The sequence below is a fragment of the Chamaea fasciata genome, unplaced genomic scaffold, assembly GCF_029207755.1.
Source record: "Chamaea fasciata isolate MVZ Bird 193981 ecotype frontalis unplaced genomic scaffold, bChaFas1.0.hap1 SCAF_2, whole genome shotgun sequence".
Classification (NCBI taxonomy): Eukaryota; Metazoa; Chordata; class Aves; order Passeriformes; family Sylviidae; genus Chamaea; species Chamaea fasciata.
The window spans coordinates 101,341,680-101,367,665 of NW_027094087.1; the positions used below are offsets into that span (position 1 = coordinate 101,341,680).

Here is a 25,986-nt window from a genome sequence, read left to right on the forward strand (position 1 = left end):
CTCAGGGCTAGAATTATTCTGTATGTTGTGAATAGCAGCAGCATGTTTGCTTACAGGGCTACTATGAGCTACATCATATCCTGATACAGTCATCTGTAAATATTAAGTCATCTACTACTATCAGTATAAATATCTCCACAAAAGCCAACACCTGGGAACTAATATAAATACTGGCTGTTCTCATAAAATGTGTGTTGTGTACATTATTGAAATCCAGCAAGTAAGGAAATCCAGTAATACAGAAAACTTTATTTAAGCAACATCTAAGAGGAAAAAAATAACACAAGCAAATTTATGAATCCATATCTCAGACAGAATTTCAAATCAAGCACCTCATAAAAGATATTTAATATCTGTATGCTGCAAGGAAAGATTGATAAAAATATTTTTAAGGCTTTGCGTAATTCACTATCGTTTGCCTTTGAAGACAAACGATGAAGCAAGCAAAATATCTGATAACTTAGTTGCATCTGAGATGATTCATACTTTTTTATTTACAGAAACAGCCCTTTAAGTAACTTATTACTTAACTTTTTTCTTTTTTTTCTTGGAGTAAAAAGTGCTCTTAGACCACTTACCTTGTTTTATTATCTTGTGGTGTTCACAAAAGTTCAGTATCTTACAACCTGGTAAGGGACATGAAGCCTGCACTAAAACTGCAATTTAAACAACCTTTTGTAAAGACAAAGAAAGCCTTTATACTTAAAAAAGAGTGCACTAAGGTAGGCTGATGACTCTGTAGCAACAGGCTAAAGCAAACACAGCACTGTTTCATATCCTTTTCCAACAGATGAAGTTTAACCCGGAGCTGGAATGACAGCAAATCTGATGACCATTTGGCCTTCACTCTGAGTGTAAACATGCTCTTGCAAATCAATTTGCAACGGATATGTATGCATGTAAAAGACCTCTGAACTCCACACAGCTTAGTGAACAAAGCCAAATTTGTGTGTGGAAACAGAGGAAGACAGAGAGTCCATCTAACTGCAGGCCAACACTGAGTACAGAACTTAGTGCTCCATGGGGAAACATTTGCTCGCAGACAAGCACGGAGTGACTCTGCAAGCACGGCCCCTTGGTACATCTACAGTGCACAGTATTGGCAGCCACTTCAGAGCCCTTCAGTTTTCACTTCAGTTAGCACAGAGACACACATAAATGATAAAATATTCACCAATGTATCTAGCCTTTTTCTTAAAGAGGGAGTATATCAACAACCCCTTTTGAGTCAAAATAACTACTTCACATCTTATTCTGTTTCTGGTACTTTAAATGCAGTTTCAATGCAAAAACCCACAAAGACTACACTGTCATGCTTGTTTTGGATTGTAAAAGTTTTGTTGTAACAAGTCTCAGTACTCTTAAAGTATTCTTTGGTGTCTTGGCTACAGATCTGGGTGGTAGAACTTCCCAAACCCTAAAGGGATTAGCATATTAAGGCATATTAAGGCAAGAATCCCACCTAGTGAATAGTGACTGCAGAGAAATGGTCCCCTACTGAAGCTGAAAACAGACTGCACTGAATTAACTTGGAAAGATTTCATTAAAGAAGACAAGTGTCCTTTGAAATTCATTCTCACCAATATCACAAAGTTCTGCAAGAAGACTTTATTTGATGCATAGTACAACAGAAAGTAAGTCTTCACGTTTCCCCAAGCCCAGCTGACTTGCCTGTAACCAAAGGCTGGACCACAATGAACAAAAGGGATTATAGTTCAAACACAGAAGAACCACTTCTCACCGAAAGCCTCACTGAACCAAAGTGTTTGTGAGCAAAGTCCTTCCTTAATACAATACAGCTTTTCTAGATTTTGAGATTCAATAGCTGATAAAATATGAAGAACAAAATATTTAGACTATCAGAATACTGTCTTGGCTGCCCATTGTCTTGTGTTATTTTCCTCTGAATTCATAATCTTTAAGACATCTGTTAACGCAAGCTGGCAAAGAAAGGAATCTCAAGGAGGAGGCAAGCAAATGAATCATTTATCATCTGCCTTCTCTCCTCTGACTGATTCTCTGCTGATTTCAAATGATACAGAAACAGCTTCTTTATAAAAAGCATCACTGTTATCTTCCAATTTTAAATATGTCAGGTTCTTTTTTTCTTCTACTCATGCCACATGCCCGTATTTCCAGGGCTGGATTTTACCTCTTAGTTACCCTGCACATATTCAGATTTCTCATCACTTTATTCTTTGGTCTACACATATGTATCCTCTGTTTTAACTGACTACTGTGCTATGAAAATGAGAAATAAAGCATTGATAGCACAATCGCCCGAGTAAAATTTTCAAGACAGGCAACTGAAAATTCAATTGTTTCAGTGCTGTCCAGCATGGAGCTGTGTGGTGTTAAAAGAAATACACATAAAGCTCTAAAAGCTTCTGTGTTTGAAGATACCAGTTGAAGGTTGCAATGCATTCCTGAGGCCAGCCCTGACAGTTACCTGAGCCATCTGCGCTTGAGATGCTCCTCTAACAGGAGAGCACTGGCAGAAGAGGAAGACACACTGAAGTAGGGCTCGACACTGCAATATAACAACACAGCTTGGACTTTTGAGTCTTCTGGCATGGGCTAATGGACTCTCTGGGCAACATTTACTCCTGGTAACCTTTTCACCTGTGCCGTCACCTCATCCACAACACATTCCCCTCAGCCTTTCCTGATATCTTCTTATCCTGTCCTGTTTTTTCCAGGCACAAAGATATTTTTAGTAAATACAGAGTAGTAAGTTTACATTTCAAGATACTAACCCGGGACACAGTGTGGCTTCAATCTGCAATGACTTACACCTTGTGCCCTGAGCATTCAAGGCTACAAGCTCCTGTCTGTACAGTATCTTTCTATTTGGTCAGCAGCCAGAAAAGTAGGAAAGTAGTGATTTTGAGGGAGTAGGACTGGATCAGGATCTCTGGTTAATGGAATATAGCTAACATTTTTCTTGATTTTGTTTGTCTGTTTGTTTTGGTTGTTGTCACTGTTTTGTTCAGGTTTTCTTACTGCATGGGTGATCAAACACTGGCACAGGTTGCCCAGAGAGGCTGTGGAGTCTCTGTCCTTGGAGATACTCAAAACCCAACTGAACATGATCCTGGGCAACTGGCTCTAGCTGTCCCTGCTTGAGCAGAGGGCTGACCCAGAGATGCCTTCCAACTTGAGCTATGCTGTCACTCTATTTTAAGGCTATTCTTTAAAATCCTTTTGCCCCATGACTCTGTATTATTTCCCTGTCATTAATCTTCCCTATCTACAGCTCGATTGCAAAAATCCAACCAAGCTTCCCAAGCTTCTCCAAAGCATTCTCCTTCCTCTTAGTCAGCCTGTGACAGGTAAAGATGCCAAGAGCAGAGTTTATTACTGCAACCAGGTGTGAGCTATCTTCAAACCCACAGAAATCCAATTTCATATATTTGATGCCTTTCCTTGTTTATAAACCGCGTGTTAGTACAACCCATCCTTCAGCTTGCCAGGCTGAGCCAAACTCCCTTAGGATCTTATCTGCAGTAAATGCCACTCGGGATAAGAAAGCAAATACTGGAACAGTAGCTATGAGGATTGGCATTTCACCTGGGAGCCGCAGACAGCCTCTCTTTAGCACTTTTCATTCGCGTCTTTCTTCTTAACTGGTAAGATTTCAATTTAGGTAGCTGAAATACAAGGTGAAATGAAACCTTCATCATTGCAACAAAAATACTCCAGAACAAATGTTTATTTTTATTCTCAAAGAGAAATCAGGAAGATAAACTTCCTCATTTTTGCTCCTCATTTTATTTCAACAAAGATTACATAAGGTGAGTGAAAAAAAGAATTGTTTTGTCTGCCCAGAAATATGTGAAACTTCTATGTACACCTCCATGTTATTAAATTATTTCATCTTTGTACAAAGAACATGGCATCCAAAGGCATCTAGTAATTCTTTCATGAACAGCAGAATTAATGAAGCTTGGAGAACCACAGATGTGCACCCAGTGCCTTCCAATCACCTTAACCTGCTCCCACCACATCTTGCCCCAGCTTCCCCTTGTATCCTACACCTGCACAGCTGGGACAGCGATAGCAGATGCTGGAACTGCTTCAGAGCAGCACAGGCACTGACTGACTGGCCAGCACATCTGTGTGGCTCGGCCACTGCAGGTTGCCTCTCAGAATTGAGGTTTTCATCCAGTTATAGAAGCACTAATTCCCCTCTTCAGCTTTCAATTTAAAAGAACCATTATGTTCCTATAAATGTATTAAAGACTTCTACTCTTTTGCCAGCTCTAGCTGGTGTCATGCAGAGGGTTCAGAAAAATCAAGGGGAATAGGGCAAATAAACATATGCTCTTAAAAAAATATTTGTTCCATTAGGAAATTAGAATAAAACTCCTAGTAGCAAAGGCCTCCAGAATGTCACAGGATAATGGCATCTTTGCTGTTATGATTTCAAGGACTCTTCTCTCATATGCAAACCAGTATTTGTGTATTCAGAAAACAACATCAGAGCCTTCATATCGTGAAATGAGGTTTATAATAAGTTTCCTACAGGAACCTAACAATTAAGTTTTCATGAAGACATATGGCTTTCATGAAGAATCTCTTTATGAAAAATTTGTCTTTTCCTCTTCAAGGACTTAGCTAAATTTTTATTTCAAAACCAGTTCTGTCTCCCACACTACATTTTTGGATTTGAAAGACAAGAAGAGTAAGGAAGAAAATAAAATCCTCATCATTTTCTGTATTGTATACTAATGAGTTGTCTGCTTACTGAAAACAATACCCTTCAGTGTAGTGGTAGTTTCTCTGTGTTAAGTCCAGTGTTTACACTGAAAAGCTGAAAATCTAATACAGTCTTTAATGTCTTACATAATGAAATGGCTACTAAAGATGTCTCCTTTACACTGCAGACTGACAGAAAGTGGTCCAGTTCCACAATAAATATTTTTTGGTCCCAAAGATAATGTAGCTTGCATTATGTTTCTAAACATTAACTTCAAATAACCACTCGAGTAGCGTGCCACTCTTGCATTAGGCATTGAATTTCACAACACAAATGGTGGGGAAGCCACATAACACAGCAAAGGCATTGTTCAAATAAACTCATGTGCTGGATTTTAACCACTCTGCCCGCTTCTGGAAATGGTCAGTTCACACTTCTTTACCCAGTTTTTGACACAAAATTTCCTACAACCTGACTGCAGAACATGTGCTGGTTGGGTTTGCTATCTTTGTAATAAAAGCTTGTCTGCCTTTTAGTTCCCATAATGCCCAAAATAGCAAGCAATGAACAAACAAAACGTTCTGCTTCCTATTCTAGGGATCTATTGCCAACCACCTTTCTAGTGATGTTTACTTACCTTGTATTTTCAGCTTTTTGCTAGTTTTCATGAATTTTAAATTAGACACTGAAACAGAAGTAACCCAGTCTTAATACACTGTACAAAATGCCAACTCCTAAGCTGTACAGAACTTCATGTAAAAAACCTCTGCTGCTTTGTTTGCTGCAAGTCCCTCATCCAGTAGCTAACCCAGATTCCCCCACTCCATGATACATCTGGGCATGTCACACTTGCATGACTCTTCACCTCAATAGTCTTTGGCTCTGCCTCTAGGGCCACAACCATTTCCACTTCTGACAAGGCGCTGTGAGTAGGGATGACTTCGTGTCAGTTCTGATCTGTGCAAGGATGAAACTTCCTGCCAAATAAACGAACTCCTGGCATCCTGCTGCACAGCTCTCCAAATTCTATCCAAGGATGCAACTGCACGCAAGAACCCCTACTGAGCCCTTCCCTCAATCTTCCTCTTTTCTTCCTCCACAGCAGCATTACACAAACTACTTCTGTCCTCAGGTCAAAGCACTCGGCCACCACCCAAAACTTGCACCAGAACTCTGCCTAAGGTTCTTTAGCATCATGTTAACCAAAGTGCTAGAGCTCTCTATGTGTAACCAAGCAATTCCTTCCAACTTACTGACCCTTTCATTTTTTGTTCTGTTTTCCTTAGACAGGAGATTTCCACACTTTCCAGGTGCCAGGCAAGGCAGGCAGGCTGCTTTCATACCTTACCTTGGTAGCCTTTTTAATGGCATCTGTACACCCTTCACTACTTTCTCTTTCTGAATCATACAGTCTGCTACAAAACTATCGTCAGCTCTTATGCTGATGCATTTGTTCCATAATATTACTTTTATTTGTGAAAGTGCTCAAAATGCTCCTTGCGCATTTGAAAGCACAGTATCAGGTTTACTGTTTTTCTGGCATTATTGATTTCCAGCTTTTCAGTGTTTTTTTTCATACACGACATAGGAAAATACTAATTTGTATAGATACAAAAATGTATGTGGAAGACTACTGAAGCTGACCTGGTGAAAGAGTATGCATTAAGAGAAATTCATTCACATTAAAATAATTATGGAAGAACAAAACTACAGCTGTCTAGGTTTCAAGTTTGTAATGTCTCAACAACATCTTTAGTTTTGCTGGGATAAACACGATCTTTTCCTAAAAATAACTGTTAAGTTCCTCTTGTCTTTTCCATTACTACTGCTACATGAATAAGTTACTTCCTCAAACTTAAAAGCTATGAATAAATGGGCCTCTCTGGCTCAAGTCAGCTGTGTCAGTAATGAAATCCATCTCCAAAACAGTTCTGTGGTTACAAGATATAGAACTGGCAGGCAAGAAGGAGTCTGCAGAAGAAGAATTCTGTATGCAACTGCAATGATGGTTTTTCTGGACACTGACCAATGCTTGTACCTTCCCAACACAAGAGAAAAGTGAAGAGCAACATTCACAATGGAAACTAACGAGAGCAATTTTCTTTCGCGGTTGTTTTAGTTGAATGACTATGAACCAGCTTTAAAAAAGTTTGACAAACCAACACTCTCTCAGAGAACTTTTGGAACTATTTCCACCTGCAACCAAATAAAAGGCAGTGCTGCTGATCCCTCTGCACCTGCAGGTCCTGCAACACTCCCTGCCATCCTGTCAGATCAAGTGCTTGTCAAGCATAAAAAAGAATTAAAAAAAGGAAAAATGGCACTTTTTTGGTGGTAAAGGAAACTTAACATCTTCACGAAACTACAGTCACAGGCTAACACTTCAATGTCTTTTACTTTTGTTTTCCACTACTGTACTTGCTCCCTAACAGCCACTCATGTGACTGCATCTTTTGGTTTTCCTAAGGTCACTGGCCCTTTTTTATTAAAATAATTTCCTGGAGACTTCCTGACCTCTTATGAATTCCCAGAAGTAACTATGACCCTTGTAATTTAGGATCACACTATGCTGAGTCAGTAGTCTAACAGAGAATTCCTAGGTCTGAAAAACACCAAGTCTCATGACTGCAGTTGCAAAATGAAGCAAAAATGGCTGACACTGCATCTTGCAGCTCTTACAGAGCTAGATACCAGGCTCTATAGATGAGGGACATCTGGAATCTAGCAGGAGCCTAACAGAAGCCAGCACAAGGAACATCTGGTGCTAAATGTATAGTAACGAAACATGTCAGTACAGGACAAGACAACCAGTTTGGAAATACAAAGTAAATGCCTGAAATCCTTAAAGAGGTCTTAACAATGGCATCAGGCTTGGACACATCATTAACAAAAATATTATCATAATATAATGAAAAGAGATATTAACAAATTGTGTTTTAAGTAGCAGTATTATGAGGAATAGAGTCCATGGAAAGTCAAAATAGTGTGGTATTCATCTGTGAATTGCCAGAGTAGTGTATTTTCAATGCTAGGCTGAGCACTCTCTGAGTAGAAAGCTGGTAAAATCTGGTCCCTAGACATAACAATATCAGAAACAGATTCTGATGTAGCCAAGTATTTCTTGGGGGAAAGCAGATATAGCCTGGGCTGTCACAGTGGTGCCAGTGCTCTCTGGAAGTCTGTGGAACAGAATGGCAGATTTACAAATATGCAGCCACAGAAGATGCTGCAGTAACAGCTGATGTCATGAGGGCCTTCACCAGAGCAATACCAGAGAGAGGCCCATGCCAGTGGCACTACACCCCTGCTGACTTCCACAATCATTCCCAGCTAATTTGGGCATCTGCAGGGGGCTGCTTCTCACCACGAGGAACTCTGCCCAGCCTCCACTTCTGCTTCTAAATAAAGTCGGCGCCAAAGTTAGGAAATAACGGCTCTTGCTGTGTGACAGATAATAATAATCCTTCATATCGCAATCCTGCGCTCGGGGCCAAGAATCAGCCATCAGCCACTTGTCAGCACTTCCACATTTCACTCCCTTGTCAAGCACAACCAGCCCACCAATGAGCTTAGAAACCAACCATCATCAGCAACATGCTTTGCATTTTTATAGAGGATGATTCTACAAATTAACAGCAAGAAAGGAACAGGCGCAAACATGTACTTATAACTGAAAAGGGAATGCAAAAAGATATAATAGGAACTAATGCAAATGACTGGTGGATCTTAACTGTGAAATAACATTAGAAAACAGTGACATAACCATAAAAAATAGGGTAAACGGTACTATACATCACAACCCAGGACTAATAACAGCACCATGTCCCACGCTGTGTGCGCCTTGATAATGGTAGGGTAGACTGCAAAGAAGAAAATTCTGAAATAAGACAAAACGTATGAGGTACTCAATGAATAAAATTTGGGAAACTTCATACCAGTGGAAACAAGAAATATACCTTTGCAGGCAAACTATCTTGTTATTCGAGTTACTGCACCTACATAATACAGGAATTTGAAAACTGAAAGCCTAAATAGCTAAAAATGCCATTTTACTCAGGATAATCCAGGTCATGCATTGCCAACACTGTCTGATTCCTCCATGTGTTTTTCTAATCTAGTTATAGCAAAGCAAATTTCCCTAATTTCAGGGGCTTTTAACCTGATGAACCAAAGTATTTCACACAGTGTGTGAAAAATAACTAAAATGAATGCAGTGACAAGTTTATTCCAGACATGGTGCTTTATCAGAAGACTGTTTTTAAAGTATGTATCAGTTCCTGAAAGTAAAATGTTTCACAGAATCTATCATACATCATAAAGAGCCCAAACAATGTGCCTTATAGGCATCGCTTTCATACAGTTTATTGCCACTTGCAGAAGAACAGCAAAGCTCTGCTTAAACCGCTTTGGAGATTGAATGCATGCACATGGGAAAGGGAGCAGGGCAACAGCACAGGTGAAAAATACTTCTGCAAAATGCATTCAGAGTTAAAGCTCCTCCCCAGACACACACTGCTATCCAAACTCCCACAAGGAGATCCTCACAGAGGTCCCTAGGACAGCATCCCTCTGAGCAGAACTCTGCTCAGCTCTCCTAAACCATCTGAACTCTGATAGCTACTTCTTACCAGCAGCCACAGTTCCTTTTTTCTATGTACATTCTAGCCACTTTCTGCAGAAGTTTTTTCCAGCTTGGGTTTATAAACACCATTCCATCAGAAGAGGAAGGTCTTGAATAATAATTGTAGTTTCCTTCTGGTCCAAGCAGACAGAAAGCAAAAGGTTTCCTACACTGAAGTGATCAAACAGCAGCAGAATAAGTCACTTGATGCCAATGCAGACAGCATAAGTATGGATCTTTTCAAAAAAACGTACAAAGGCATATGTTTACATTAAACTTTCACCTACATCCAAAAATCTTTTTTACAGAGGAGGGCTTAATGGATTAAAGAAGAAAATCTCCTATCAATCATTTATCCAAATTATTTAGGTCTTCAATTCATGTTGCATGACACTGCAACTTGAAGGAGACCCAAGGGAGCTGTTGGCAGGCCCTGCTTCTCACCTCCAACCCTAGAAATCATTCAAAGGATTTTATGGCTGTCTGGGAGACAGAAACCTTCAACTACCAGAGGATGCTGATTAGTGCTGTAACTTACACAGCACAGCTTACTGTTATCTACAGGCCACAGGAGAAGGATGTAAACAGCTGCATAGCCCCATTCCAGCCCACAGGAAAGGTTAACACCAGCTCCCCATCAAAATCAATGCAGCACCATCCCAGCTACCACCCAATCAAGCAAAGGTAAAGGAGCTCTGAAGTAAGGATCTGCCTGTCAGTGTGCTTGCACATTTACGAGGGCATACTTACCTTAGCAGTTACAAATTCCTCAAGATTAACTGAAAAAACTGAAGAAAAGTGTCACTGACCCAGTTTAAAGTACACCTGTGAAGTTTCAGAGCTCGTGGAAAACATATGAACTTGCACAGTCAAAGTATATTCTCTGGACCCCAAATTTTCAGTCCAGATAGAGTTGTGTTCCACATTCCACACCAGTATCCCTGCATTCCTCCTCTGCTTGCATTGTTTCTGCCACAGAATAAGACCTCCAACTCTCTCCTATCACAGATGTGTCTTGGCACTGGGAAACATACAGAGATCCCAGTCTTGCTCCAAGGCTCAGCATCAGGTGAACGACCCTGTTCATCTTCTGTTACTCCTTAATTATGGGTGAGAAGGGACAGGGGAGAAAGGTTGGTCCGCTAATTTTTGAATCAAGTTAGCCATGTTTTTCTCAGAAATCCCACACCACCCAGATGAAAGGCTAAAGGAGACAGACACAAACAGCTCAGTCTAGAGGGGAAAGGTCAGGGACAGATCTCAAAGGCAGCAAGGCCTTGCTGGGTGCCAAGTGACTTATCCAACAGCACTGAGAAGGAGAGAACTGCTGGCAGCAGGGAGACATTTCTCTGCAGAACCTTGTGGAAAAATCAGCAGTCACTTTTGTGATGGAGAAACGTAGTTTTGAGACAAGAGGAGGTTTCATTGCTGCTGTTACTCCAACAACCAGCTTATTTTATTGGTTTTTGCATTCTTCAAAGGAGATTTCAATATAAATTTGAATAGAAAAACATTTTGCACCTGAGTGTGACAACACGTTTGCTCTTGACTAGTACCTTGTGGACAGTTATCACATATTGTGATAAAAGTGAGCTCGCAAATGGCTCGTACAAATGACAAATGATATACCCGACAATTTTATCTTTCAGGCATGTAACATGTACTACAGAACTTTTAGAAATGAAAAATATCCTTTAAGTGATTAGACAAAAAATTTTCAGTGTTCATGAAAGAAAAGCTGCCAATCTCTAAACTGTTCCTCAGCAGCATTTTTGCAGCATTTCTGGGTATGAGCATAAATATAAATTACTAGCAAAAATACTTTTCTTCTCCTTTTTCTTTTAATGCTCTCTGTAGCCCTGTTCCACCACTTCACTTGTTCCCTGTTACACTCTTCCGTAAAAATTCACCTGCCTCTGCTTTTTCATTGATACAAATACAATTCTGGGTCTAGGTTAAATAAAAATAACCAACAAACTAAATGATGTCCACATGTGTTTCCATAACTACCTCCCTCTGTTTCATCTGGAAGCTGCTGAGGATGCTCAGCAGTGACTCCTCTCCCACATCTCTTTAGGCTCCATATGAAAAGGTCATCTTCTGCCTCTTCTCTGTCCTGTCCAACATCCAACAGGATAAAATTAAATTCTAAACCATTGTCCCAATTTTCTTCATAACAACCTCCCAGTTTCCAAATGCAGATCCAGATCTAAATGTTTTATTAAAACAAGTGTGGTCCGTCTGCAAGAAACCTGAAAACAGCAATTGCCCAAATACTGCATCATCTTTTACACTACTCTTTTTTTTTTTTGTTATCTGTTACCTAATTTCATACATAATATATACACAGAGCACACAGAGGCACATATATAGTCAGCTCCCTGATGCACTGGCTGTGGTTTTGTTCAGTGTTTCCCAGCGTAGACCATAAATGGGATTCCTGGAGCTAAATCTATGACACACAAGACAGCCACTGAGGCAAACGGATGTGCAGAGGACAGAATTAATCTGGAATTTCACTTCAAACCCACAGTGATTTCTCCTTCTTGTTTCTATAGGCTGTTCCTGCACAGAGTCTCATGATACTAACATGCCACACCAGTGGATGGATCCAATTATGCAAAATTGCAGAAAATAAGTCAGGGCTCAGCACTCACGTATTTTGAGGACTACAAGAAAGAAGTAATTGAAAAGAAAGGGTAAGCAATTAGGATTTTAAAAAGATGGGGGGCATTGCACAGTAAATAAGAAATAAGAAAGGATCTCCTGGAACAAAATACTGGAATCTGCATAGAGTATGAAACCTTAACTGAATACCAGGGCAGCAACTGACCATAACACAGGAAAAGAAACTTAGATTTTATATATCTCAAGTCATTATTTAAATTGAACTCGTGAGCAAGATGTGGTTGAAAAGAATGACTGAACATCCTTATCTCTTGCCAAGAAGACAGCACTGAGATATTTCTTCCAGCCAAAAAAAAAAAAAAAAAAAAAAAAAAAAAAAAAAAAAAAATCATGTCAAAGACACAACCACATGTCCAGCACAGACTGGTGTCTTTTCCTGCCTCTTTGAACTGAAAGCATTGACTTGCAGGGCAACGCAGTTTACCTGAATACTGGGATAATTTTCACTCTTACTTTCAAAAAACAGTACTTTTAAAGGAAATGTGTATTATCTGAGACACTACATATGCATATGCAGATATGGTATTTAAACTCAAAGAATAAATATTTTGCACATTCAAGTTTCCCGTGCCATTAATTTTTTATGTCTCATTTTGGGTTGGTGTCATATGTTGCAAGCATATTTTAACCTTAACAGGCTGAGCAGTATGTTCTTGTGCATATTTGTGTAAACTGTATACTGATTATACACCAATTAGCTGATCTTAAAAATGAAAGGGATTTTTTTTCCCCTGCTAGCAATAATTTCTCTGAAGCTGGCAGTATTTGCAAGGGAACACCAAAGCCTGTCTGTGGAGAGGGCCTGAATGTGTAAACAGCAGAAGAATAATCCAACAGAAGAAAGATCAATGCCTTCAAACTTACTGTGTTTGAAAGGAAAACCAAAGCTGAGCGTACTGAGGACCAGACACCTCATCAAGCATGATGAAGGCAGTCACTTGCACTTCTTGGTAATAAAATATTTTATGAAAAAGGTTTTGAAGTTTGCCTTTATGTTGAGAAATATGACCAGAATCATAGCTTACATAGATTATTTAATATAAGATTCAGAGTCAACACACTCATATGCTAAGAAGCCAACAGCTTGTGTTGCTAATAAATAGGGTGCCTTTTTATATCCAAACCATCAAAAAACTATTGAAAAAAATGATGAAGCATTTTTCTTGCAAAATACTTTTCCCATTTCTCTAATTTACAAAAATGGACTTAAATCTCAGTTTTGCATACAACAGTTTTGTAATTTATTTCTAAATTAAACTTATTATATCATCAAACCTATTTACACAAAATTTCCCTTTTAGCATTGCATGCAAATGCTCTCTGTTATTTAAAGTAGGCTGGAAGGTAAATTAAATAATTCTCAAGGGAACTAGAAAAAACTTTCCTTGCTTTGGGTGTTTGGCTTTGATTAGGAACATGTATCACGTGATAAACTGTTCCAGATTTGCTGGCTCAATGCAGCCTGCAATTACAGTTTATAGAAAACAAATATATCTGACAAGGCAATATATCTTTGCCTCAAATATGTTTACTCATGTAACAATTGTTGTTAGTTTACTTAAAAAATACAGTCCATCAGTTCCAGTTTTGCAACTTGACCTAAGCAAGTGGCCTCTTGTTCCCAGACAACCAAAACAGCACAATGAATAATAGACTTAAAAATAAGATAATAAAAAATCAGAACAAAACTAGTCTAAAATAAGGCATGGCCATTTAACACTTATAGTTTACTGAAGACACATTTCCATTATGTCCCTTTACACCTGAATGAAATTCATACTGAGTTTATGACAGATCTGACACAGTTGCACAACTTTGGATCTGTTTTTAGATTTTAAAAGTCAGCTTAGAAGAGATGGAATTTCAGTATGTTGGAAAAGCATTTAAGGAAAAAAAATATATCTTTCAGTGTTTTTATCTTCCAAGACCTGGTTGTAATTTTCTTATGCTATTAAATAATTGCAACAATAGCAATAATTTTGCTTTTTTCAAACAATCTGAAAATGTTCTCAGGGAAGAAAGAGCTTTCCCACCCTGCTATTACCAAAGTGCAACAATGCCAATCCTAAATAGAAAAAAATCTATTTTTAAATATTTTTCAAATGTCAGCTTTATAAAGTTTTAGAACAATAGTTCTATATGCCAACAAAAAAACCTGAAGCAGGGAAAAGTTATACTCAAAGACCCACTCGTGGTGAGGAAAGGATTTTCTTGGCTTATGAACTATAGGAAGAAGCAAAATAACAATCCCTCCCAGTTTCTGGCAATGAATATGCAAACCAACCAGCATCTGACATTCCTGCAGCTTCAGCCTGGTGCCTCAGTGCCACAGCCTATGTCCCTAGACAGGGCTGACACTGCAGCACCTGAAGCACCCATTAAACCAGCCTAGAGCTGCTGCAGCCCTGGGAACAGCCAGGGAAAGCACAAGGCCATCATGCTCCACCAACCCCATCCCTACACTCCAGCAACTGGTCCTTTCCTGAGACCTTCAGAGGTGAAGCATGAACCCACTGCAGTGCTAAATTAAAATTCTCAGTTTCCTGGGTGTCAATTGCCAACACTACCATGCTGGAACAGATCTCAGCATCTTAATGAGGCAGCTATAAACTAGGTTCTTCCAATAGGCAGCCTAAGGCAGAGACACCTGAAATACATGGAAGTTACTGATAAATCTGGATACGTCACAGCAACAGATCAATAAAAGTAAAATCAGAAAAAGTAAAGCCCTGCCTATCTGAAAAATCAATACATATTAAAATACCTGGCTTAGGAAGACAAGTGGGGTAATCTGCCTGGCAGTTTTAAGTGCTGTAGCAAAAGTTCCACAGCAGCTCTGTGGCAGATCTAGAAAATAACCCCATTACTTCTTACATGTAGCCCTGACTTCTAGATCGTACTTACAACCCCGTAAAGAGAGGAAATATCCACACAAATACATCAAGGCCAGGTGTAACAGCATTTCCTAAATTATGTCCACCACAGCAGTGGTCACTACCGTTTGTTTCCATTAGGTCACTAATATCTGTGGTCAACAAGAAACATTAAAGGATGAGACATATTCTGGTTGTACTGCCCACAGTGAAATGCAGAAAAAAATCAAATCCTTCCATCTCCTCTTGGCCTTTGTAACAAAAACCTGAGTGATTGAGGTTTTTGTAACAAAAACCTGAGTATGGTGACATACAACCAGTTGTAACCCTCACTATGTAATGGAAGTAATATCCCACGGAGGCTACTGCAGGTGGGGTTACACCAACTTTAAATTGTTCTTATGCTACACATGTAATCCAAAGCAGTAACACCCATTACTGTTGTGGTTTAACCTCAGTCAGCAAATAAATATTATGCAGCCAGTTATTTCAATTTACACTGATTTTATTACTAGAATCCTTCATTTCAATGCAGTACTTAGAAATAATTAGCACGAAAAAACAGGATATAAAGTTGGATCCTAAATACCTTTTTAGTTCAGAAATTCATTCTTTTCCTCTTAGTTACTTAGATGTTTCTTACAAATAACTTAGCTATTTTCCTGGAATACCACTGTTGGACACTTGTCAATATTTCTCAAGGAAAAACTCTCTACAAGCCAGAAGCCCAAGAGGCCAATATTCTTCTCCTCAAAATGTAAATGCTTGCTAAAGTGCTGACACTTAAATTAGGCCAACCAAGTCAAGTAGTAAAACTACACAATATAACACCACAGCAGTAGAATAGCACTTATCATCTTCTTGGTAATAAAAAAAATGCAGCGGCACAGAATGCTTTACTCCCACATCACTGGATCTGCTCTGAAGTTGCAAGCAGCAGGATTACACTGCCCAAGCAAATAAATAATATTGCCTACCATTTTCACTGCTGAACAGTGGCTAACGACCTTTAGATGGATCCCTGTCCTCCTCACTTCCTAACAACAAAGAGAATAAAAGGAAACAAACCAACCAATGAACCAAACACAAACACCCTGTACCCTCTTTCATGTCTTTCAGGTCACATTCTGTGATCAGTAAACAGACTGATTTAGGATTTAATAAAAATCCCAGGGCAAGAACACTTGAATAAAATAACACTTGAATAAAATAACACCCGTGGCATTTAGGGCTCCCTCTTCAGTACAATATGGCAACACTTTCCACAAAGAGATTGGCCACAAAGATCTTAGAAAATTCTTTCTGAACACAGCAGTAACTATTTGTTCAGCTGCCCACACTTCAACAAGGCTACTTGTGGCACCAAGCTCAAACTGATCTCAGGAAAAATGAGGGGAAGCTCTCTCGGTCTTGTGCCCCATGCATCCTTGGCTGTGCTGCCAGATCATGGCCTCCTGCACCTGCTTTTTCTGCAGCAATGGAATTGCCTGTGGAGAAGCAGCCAAGATGAACAGTGCACCAACCCTGACACCATGTACAGGTGGCCATGAGGAGTGCAATCCCCACCAACAAAGTCCAATGAAATAACATCCCAGTATGAAATCTGCTACTTCCAAACCTCACCCCTACCTCAACTTACAGATTTTCATGTCAGACTTTGCTTCTCTCTTTTCAGTAAATATGAGGTTTTGTATTCTTCAGCTAGAGACAGAAAAACATTTCTCTCCTGAATCCCTTAAAGCTTCTAGCCAGAGGGAAGAAAGAGGAGGAGAAAGTGCTCTAAGAATCATATTTGGAGTGCTCTCCCCTTGTGACTGAACCAAATCTCTGCATCTGCCACAGCTATTAGCCTTCTCCAAATAGCAGCTGAAGCAATATGGAACAAACTTGGTCCCTAGATAATTTCCCAACTACTCATATGCCTCTGTATAGCAGCCATGAAAAATAATAATTCTTAGTAATTTAATTCTGCTCTTGCTTGAAAAACCTATGACCCAAAGCAGAAATGTTGGACGTGTCTCCAGATTCAAGACAACATTGCAAGCTCAAAAGACAAAGTTCTCTTGAGATTTGTTTCCAATCTCTTCTTTCAGAGGACATCAATCCTTGCAAAAGAGGTAGAGATTAGTCTGCTTCACATTTTAAAGGAAGTCATACATTTTGCAAAAATTATTCATTATTCTTCACTTGCAGTTGTAAACCTTGAGTATAAGACCTCTACTAAAACTGCAGCTCAAATAAAATGTTAGCTGATAATACATAAGAGGAAATGTCTGAAATAGTCCTAACAGTATAGAAGACATGCCAAAATGGAAATTACATTATGGCAATGATTAATGACAGCAGATTATTCTGTGTAAGACAGCAAGCAAGAAACTGTCCAGTGAATTCTGCAGAAAAAATTACTTCTCATCTCTTTTACGGAGCCAATTGTCCTCCCACAAACAAACAGGAGCATAAACATAACCTAAAGAAAAATCCTGCCTTTATATTGTAAATTTTTGTTTTGTTCTGATATTTCTGAAAGCAGGGCTGGGAGCTAGGGAATGAGACAGAAGATTTGGAAGCTTTCATTTTAGCAACCCAAAACCCTTCATAGGAATCTGCATTGGGAGTCAAGCCAGACATGAAGAGCACATATTCCAGTCTCAAATGAAAGACAGTGAAAGACACTTCCGAAGAAACTAGTGCATTAGGTTGTATGTTTTCCTCTTTTTTTTTTCCTTTTTTTAGAGCTCTCTGTCCCAGATTAAGCATGAATATGTGAATGTAGACTGACATCCTTGTGCATAAGCCTCCATATATGCAAGCTGCCAGTTCCTTATTTTAATAAGTTTTAGCAATCTCCTCATATAGCTTTCCTTAATTAAACGTATGGAGGAGGGATTTCCTTAAAATGAAAGGAATGTCTGTGAAAATTAATGTGGAAATATTAGACATGCATCCATGTATGCCACTTCAAGAGGACAAAGATTTTTTTTTTTTTGCTATTATTATTCCTGCTATGCCTTTTCAGTTAAATAGATTAGCTTTATTTCTAGAAACAATAAAGGTTTAAATTTTGTTCTTTGGAAGGCCTGAATTTATTCTGCATTTAATGTCCAAATACTATACCTTTTTTGTTGGTTCTAATAATTGTCTCAGACAACAGTAAAGGGCTTCCATTGGAAACTTCATTTATAGGCTTCTCTGGTGGTTTGTTGGCAGTATTTTCTTTCTTCATGTCCTTCTTTATTTCCTGCAGAAGACAGGCAGAGAGGGAAAAGAAAAAAAAGAAACAGTTAAAAAAACAAAGGCATTACAGAATATTCTAAATCTCAAACTCCCAAGATTTCTTAAAACTTCTATGCACACACTCTGCCTGCTCTAGTGTTACCTCAAAGACTCTTACAAAGTCGAAATGCCACAATAAGAAAGCAATTTTCAGTAACCTTTTCCAATGGGCACTGTTGTTTTTCTTTTTTAAATAACTCCTTATTTATGTGTGGAATTGTAGGAGAGCTTTAAAAAACTCTTAGTAAAGAACAAAAAAACTAAAAGGTGTGAGGGGGGAAAAAAACCAGACGTCTCAGTTTATCAAGGAGTGAGCTGTACATTTGATACACAGGGCAGAACCAGTACAGTGCTCCTGATGTAAAGGCAGCTAAGTCTGCTTCCCCTCCAATCAGAAGCCCACAAAAACAACCACCACAGCAGGAAAAAAAAACTATTAACTAGGAAAATATGACAACTGTTACCATAATTGGCAGAAGCATATAACGAGGCTGCTGTCAGAGCTGTTGCTAACACTGACCCGTTTTGCTGCTCACTACCTTTTAAGGTGATTGACAATAGCTATTGAAAATATATATGGTGGGGTTTCACAAAAGTGAATCCACAGAAAACAGCTGCACAGTTACTGCTAGAGATGCACAGTTACTGCTAGAGATGCACAGTACCCTCCCTATCAGCTTCTTAGACAGACTTAAAAGCCAGTGTTGCTGTCTATACCCACTTCGACAAAGCATCCAAAATAAAATATCAACACCTTTCATATATCTTATCTTGAAACAGTAGTGAAGCAGACAAACAGTATCACCTCCACTTTCTAGACAGGTAAGTGACACACTACAGAGGCTGAACCATTTGCTTACAACCACGTCCCAAAACATAAAGAAAAAAATGAGTTTTTTCTCCAAGCTTTGTCCTAGAGCCACAGAGTCACTCAGACTGAGAGAAAACTCGGAAGATTCCTACTCCAATTCAGTTCAAAGCAGGGTCACCTCTGGGGTTAGACCAGGCTGTTCAAGGCTGTTTGACCAGCTGGGTCTTGAAAACCTCCAAGGACAAAAGCTGCAGAAGCCCACTGCTTGCCTGACTTTACAGTGACAAAATTTTCCTGACACCTTGCCTGGAGCTTTCCCTCGCGTCTCATCTGCTCTCTCCTGTCCTGCCCACCAGGCATCACTGTGAAGGGTGTGTCTATCTCCTCGATAACAATCTTTTATATAGCAGAAGGTCCCCCCCAAGCCCCTGTCTTCAGGCTGAACAAACCCACACCTCCCTCAGCATCTCCTTAGCGAGCATGTGCTCCAGCTTCCACAGGCACAGAACTTGCTTCAGCTCATCAGTATCTTCCCTTTATGCTAAATTCTCATCCCATCCACAAAATGGGATGCTCTGTTCTGGATGTGGACTTATGAGTGCCAGGTTAAGGAAGATTACCACTTCCCTCAATCTGCAGGCAGATTAATTAATTAATTAATTAATTATTAATGCGGCCCGGGATGCTGTTCACTGTGTTGATGCCAGGCTACAAGACTGGCACGTGTTTGTTTCTGCCCACCAGGACCCACAGGTTCTTTTCAGCAGAGTTGCTCCCAACCTTATCAGGTCCCCCTCTGCAGAACTGCCAGCATTCCTCCTTCCCAGGGCAAGAACTGGTGCTTGTTCTTGCTGGATTCCATAATGTTCCTGTCTGGGGCCCTCTGAAGGGCAGCCGTGCCTTCAAGCATGTCACTTGCTCCCCCAGTTTGATGTCATCTGCAAATTTCATGAGATCTACATAAAACAGACATCAGAGACAGGTGGTGGCTTTGGATGAACTCTTTCCATTACAAAAACCTCTACCTCTCCTCCTCTCACCTCTCTTAGATTCACTGCCCTCCTACATCCCAGTGCAGGATCAACTTCCATGACCCCACAGCACTGTACCATATACAGGAAATACAATAGATCTTATTTAGATTTTCAGCATATCAGATATAAGCACCAAAGCATAGAAAGCACATTTCTATTTGAAGTTTCTGAAGTTGCCATCTGTGGACAGCATCGAGCAAAGAAATAATTTTTAAGTTATTCTCTGTAAGATGCACCTTAAACCTGAATCTCATGAATTTTTTTAACCTTTTATTTTCCCAAATTTCAATTAGCTATTAGACCTATTAGCTAATAGACCTTTTAGCTGTTCAACATTAATAGAGTCCTCTACATCTGCGTAGAAGATGTACTGTGCACCAGTACATTAGCAGAGATAAAAGTTTTATAAATTACTGCCTATGGAAGGTACAGTAAATCCTTTATCTACTGCCATAACACAAGTAAAATAGTATCTAAAAGACAACTCCTCAGAGTAACAATAACTGAAATAACAAACGTGAATACGTGTATGAAAGGTGTGTGGCACCTGTGTGATAGATGCTGCTGTTGTTAGAAGAATTATTGTGCATACCTCTGGTACAAAAGTGAACCACGTAAGAATTTAAGAACACCGTGTGCATTTAGAAGAATATATCACTTTCTAAAAGAAGTGGACTAGACTTAACACATACATTATTCCACAAGCTTCTTCTTTATAGTCTTAAAAAATAAAATGTATAATTTTATTCACCCAGTGCTTTACATTTATTTTGCAGCTAGGTAACGAACTCACTATGTATTAAAAAAATTATCTGCCGTTTAAACAGAATTTGTGAGTCAAACAGCATTCTCATGTGAACAAGACCACAAGACAACATCCTACAGAAGACCCCATCTTGCCAGAACTTACTTCCTGTGTGTCATTACTGTACTATTTTTCATTCTTTATGTCAGAATGTAATTAAATCCTTAATTCACAAATTCTGAAACAGCAGTACAATTTTTTTTAATTGTAAAAATCCTTTTGCAACTTCAAAACTGACAGAGAAAATTGACTGCTATAAGACAAAACAATGCTGTACCCTTTAGTCTCCAGATGAATGACACTGGCGCCTTTGCTGCTGCTGACAGCTTTTTGAGAAAGCCTTGTTTGGCTCCTGAAAAAGCAAAGGAATGCAGTACAACTCCCAAACACTGGCATTTGTTTATAGGGTGGGGAGTCTCGCACTTCTCTCTCGTCCACTATTCGTGAAAAGAAGAAAGACACACGCATGCTGATGGTACACTAAACCAAAATTCATACAAAAGGTTCAGCACCTAATAGTCACCAAAATTATCTCAGGACTTCTTTTTTCGTGTGCCTTTTTAACACTTGTTTGAGCTACTTTTCGCTACTGTTACCTTTGATGCTCATGAGAAGAGCCACAATCTTTCATAACTACTGCCCAGAGTAACATGACGTGATCAACCCCAGCATCCTGAAATTACAGATCCTGGAGGGAGTTGAAAGGAAAAGTGGAGAATTGTCTAAATATGAAACAGAAATCAAGTAAAGGTCAATCCAGCCCTACTAAGCTGAAATCTTATCAGAAACACATTCATACTTAGCAATACCCTATGGGAAGCCCATATCTAAGTGCGGTAGGATGCATTCTGCAGTAAGCAATTCCAGCTTTAAGATCTTTGCACATCTTTTTAATTCCTGGTCTTAGTCTACAGCATTAGACTAAAAACTTACAAATAAAACCAAACAAATGCCCCAGCCATCAGCAGCCTCACTACTGCAGCCTGCAGCAAACGCTGGTGCCGACATTTCAGCCTCTCTCTAGTATGTTGCTTCAGCCACCTTGCTGTCTTCTCTTCTGTAGTGCTCACCCTTGGGGAATTCAGGATTTTACAACTTTCTTTCAGCTGTGGTTCAAACAAAACCAGGCACCCTTATCCTCAGGCCAAAGGGACCCTAGTGCTATTACATTCATAAATGCTGACATAACCCTTTACATCGATTCCCACTCTAACCTGCTATAAGAAATAGATTATTAGTCTAAAATACCATAATGTCTTACTCAAAACTGTATTTCTTCTTGAAAAATGAAATGAAAACAAACACAAACAACTGTGGCCAAATAAATATACCAAGTCAGCTCACATTTTTTTTACTACAAAAAATACACTGAACAGGACTACCCTGCATATTTGGTAAAAGAACTACAATGGCCCTAAAACCTCGGTGCTGCACCAGTAATGGCTATAGAAATCTCTTTATGTAACCCAGTCCTTCCAGATCTGCAAGGAGTCAAAGCCTACCACATGAGGAAAGAGTAGGCAAATGAGCTTGCAAACCATGCATATCAGAGGTGCCTTGTGGGAACTTTCCCTGGTGTATTACAAAATCTACTTCTAGTTCTGATTTCAAGTTGAAATTTGCAATTATTTTTCTTTAAAGAAGGAATTCCATGTACACAAATAAGTAGAAAGCAAACTTTCAGTTAGGATAGAAATCCTCAATCTGCCACAAGTAGTTCAAGAGCAGCTGAATTTAAATACTAAAGGAGGATGCACAGAACTAATAGTCCAGTTTCAAATTCAGGGACTGCTGTGTCTTGAACCAGAAGCTTGTGTAATAAGAGAGGAGACACTAGACAGATAAGATATTTGACTACATTACATTGCTCTAAAATACTAGATCAACCTGCTGCCCGCCCAGCGCAGACTTCAGTGCACCTCCTGACCAAGACTTTTGCACTGGTTTCTGGCTTCTTTTTGGCTGCAGCAGATATGCTCACACCCTAATCAGACACAAGCACCACTGACTGCGGGCCAATCTGCCTCTGAGTAGAAGAGGGTGTGTGGACTGGTACAGCCGGACATCCGAGCCATGCTGAGTCTCCTCAAAGGGACACAGGGTGAGAACCTTCACCAGGAATCCCTGTGGTGACATTATCTGGAACAGGCTCCACAACCTTGAGAGCCCCTCCAACCATAAGTTCCCAAGACACATGTCAATGGAAACCCCACACAGAGCCTGAGGATAAGGAGCTCAGAGGGATCCTGAGTGCAGTGCTCGGCTCTTTACCTCTCGGTTCCTGTGAGAGGTTTCTGCAGAATGAGCAGCTGTCTCGCTCACACAACCCACTTGCAAAGAGGTAGGCTTTCACTAGTGCTAACAGCTTCAAAAATATCTCTAAATCTAATCTTTGGGACTACTTGGTTCTTGATTTTGGAGCACTGCCCAGTATAAATTCCATGGATCTAAATGATGCACTTCTTTCCTAACCCACACAGAAGTAACTGCAGGTTCAGGTTAATAGCAGATCATTTTCAAGAGGTTGTGCCTCAGGAACCCAACCCTTAAGTTAGTAACCTTGCATTTCAACCACTAAACCTAAAAGATGATTTCTTGATGCCAGAAATTTTAAGATAGCTTCCACCTCCTGTCTACGTGGGTTTCAGTGTGATTCCAACATGATAAGCAGCCCTTGCTCGGAAGAAGCATCCTCAATCTGATGGTAACTGTGAACTTTTAAAATAAACCAAGCTTCATTCCATGAAATACTATGATTTCAAAGATATTATGGGGGCATAAAGACCCTTACAATTTGTACACCTTTTTAATACATAAAAAATACTACTTTTTTGTAACTAGGATTCAACCTCTCTGTGTAGATACCAGGAGCCAAATCACTGTGAAAAGATTTTTTTCTTCTAGCAAACTTTGAAATATAGTTTCTCCAAAGAAACACAAAATCCTAAACAATACCTGACCTGTTTTTATTTGGATCTTCTCTAATCCTATTCTACATCAGTATAAGCCACAGGAAATTTGAAAGATGTTATCCCTAAGCTCATCAGCTTTACAACATGACAAAACTTCAAATAACAACGAATTACAGTGTGATGAAAGTCCATCACATAAGAAAATACAATATATTCAAGTATACCGGTACCCTCTCAAATGCCTATTTCGACATATAAAATGTGTAAATTAAGCACCTTATTTTTTGTAAGCAAGAAACTTGTTACTCATTGAAATGATACATCCTTTGTCAATCTGAAGAGAGACAAAAAGAACAGTTAACAGCATTCAAAGCGAAAACAGTCTTTCTACTGCTGTTTGCAAGACCTAGCTTTTTTTTCTCAGAACTGAATCATTTATTACATTTCAAGACAAGAGATTCTTCTCTTTATGTGTCTTTACATGCTGAAGTTTCTGACCCTCTATCAAAAAGCTTCCTTGAAATTAGAGCAAAAGCTTGAATTAGGTCAGCCACAAAAGTTACAGCTAGGAAAGTACAAGAACTTCCGCCATTTTCAAGGTTTTTTTACTATAGCAGTTCTGACCTTTACAGGAAACTCAGCTGAAAACATTTGAGGAAATTGCAGCAAACTTTTCCACGACTCTAAATGCAACAAAATCCTTTTTAGTACAGCTGTAGGTACAAAATCCTAAAGCCAACACTTATTCGTCAAAACTGTTGGGAGCCATGAAAAATTATGAGAAGAATCCCTATCAGACTACAAGGTGATTTATGTCTGGCTTCCATATGAAGGGAACAACAGTTCTAGCATCCTGGGAGCAAGAGGTTTAATCCAAATCAAAGCTTTTGAAAACATGACACATGCACAATGAAAGAGCTGAAAGCTGAGAAATAATGAGTCTTTCACAATTCAAAAATCTGTAGCATGCGCTCTGCTTGAAGCCAAATATGGGAGCAGGAATAAGAGCCTGGAATCATACCCAGCAAAAAGAAAACAATGCAACACATTTGAATTATCCAAAGATGACAATGAAAATGTCCGGAGCACTTTGACCCGTCTGAGATCCAGAATGCTTTTCCTTCAATCCCTTTTCTCAAAAACCACACTTTACATTTCAAGAGGCAACTGCCACCATGATTTCCTGCAAACAATGTCTGTAACTTCAGACAATATATGAGTTCAATCATCCATTTATATTAAATGCCTCAAAATAAAACTCTGCTGCACAGTACATCAATTCAATATTTAGTCTTCCTAAGTAATTTCTTGTGACATTTCCACTAAAACTAGTTAAAGGTTATTGAATAATTACAAACGTGCTTAGAAATGTAACTCTGATTTTCAAGGATCTTGCTGTTCTAATATAAATAAACAACGTATCCTGAAGCTAGGTTGGAACAAACTCTCCCAGCAACTGAACTAGAATCAAGACGAATAATATTTTCAACCAGAAAGATGTTGCGTGCACTAAAATCCAGTACACTTTCATAGCATGAGCTTTACATTCTGTAAAAAGCAAAATGACAACATTTCAGGGAGAAATAAGAAACCACCTAGCTTTTATTTTCCTGGCTTCTGCATCACTAGCTTTTCCTTTCTCCTTCCTAGGGCAATAGCAGGTCCAAGACACAGAGGGAGGACACGGGACCTTCAAGCACCGTGATCAGGACTGAGATCCCATCAGCTGACAGGGGACACTCAACAGTGGCTCTGTCACCAAGCACAGGGGGAAGGATGGGGAGATAGTGCTACTGATAGTGCTACCAGTGACTCCCAGCTTCTAACAGAGACACAGATCCCAAACTGCTACTGCACACATCCTCTGAGCTCATGACAACAGCTACGCTCTTGTCTCACTGCTGCAGGATTCCACATCCTCTCTCCTTTTTTCACTATCAGCTTATCCCAAGTTTATAGAAAATATGTTCCCAGCTGTCTGTCAGGCATGTGACCCCCCCCCCAAAAAAAAAGAAAAAAAGAAAAAAGAAAAAGACAGGGTTACAGTTCATGAGCCTCCCAGTTTGTACTAGTACTGCCTAGTTCTGGGGTTGTTTTTAACCACAGCCTCCTAAATTTCTCTTTGGTTTCTGTATCTAGCCGTTAAAATCATGTCTATTTCTGTGCCTCACATGACTCCTAGCTGATTTACAGCTTGATAGAGAAAAGTGTTATTTTTTCACCAAGTTTTACATACTGAACATCATATCTACTCCAGCAGAACAGGTACC

The 25,986-nt window shown here is 39.4% G+C and overlaps 1 protein-coding gene across 8 annotated transcripts in view; it reads right to left on the reverse strand.

Moving 5' to 3' along the window:
* Positions 1-25,986, reverse strand: part of SH3KBP1 (SH3 domain containing kinase binding protein 1) — a 211,858-nt gene that overhangs the window by 115,783 nt on the left and 70,089 nt on the right. For 5 of the 8 annotated variants that reach the window (XM_066176909.1, XM_066176911.1, XM_066176912.1 and 2 more), the window contains one exon: positions 17,996-18,119. In XM_066176909.1, coding sequence (XP_066033006.1) covers positions 17,996-18,119 — 124 coding nt within the window. Of the gene's footprint in view, positions 1-17,995; positions 18,120-18,266; positions 18,272-19,745; positions 19,974-25,986 lie in introns of those variants that run through there. The other 3 variants (XM_066176908.1, XM_066176910.1, XM_066176914.1) reach the window with 3 other exon arrangements.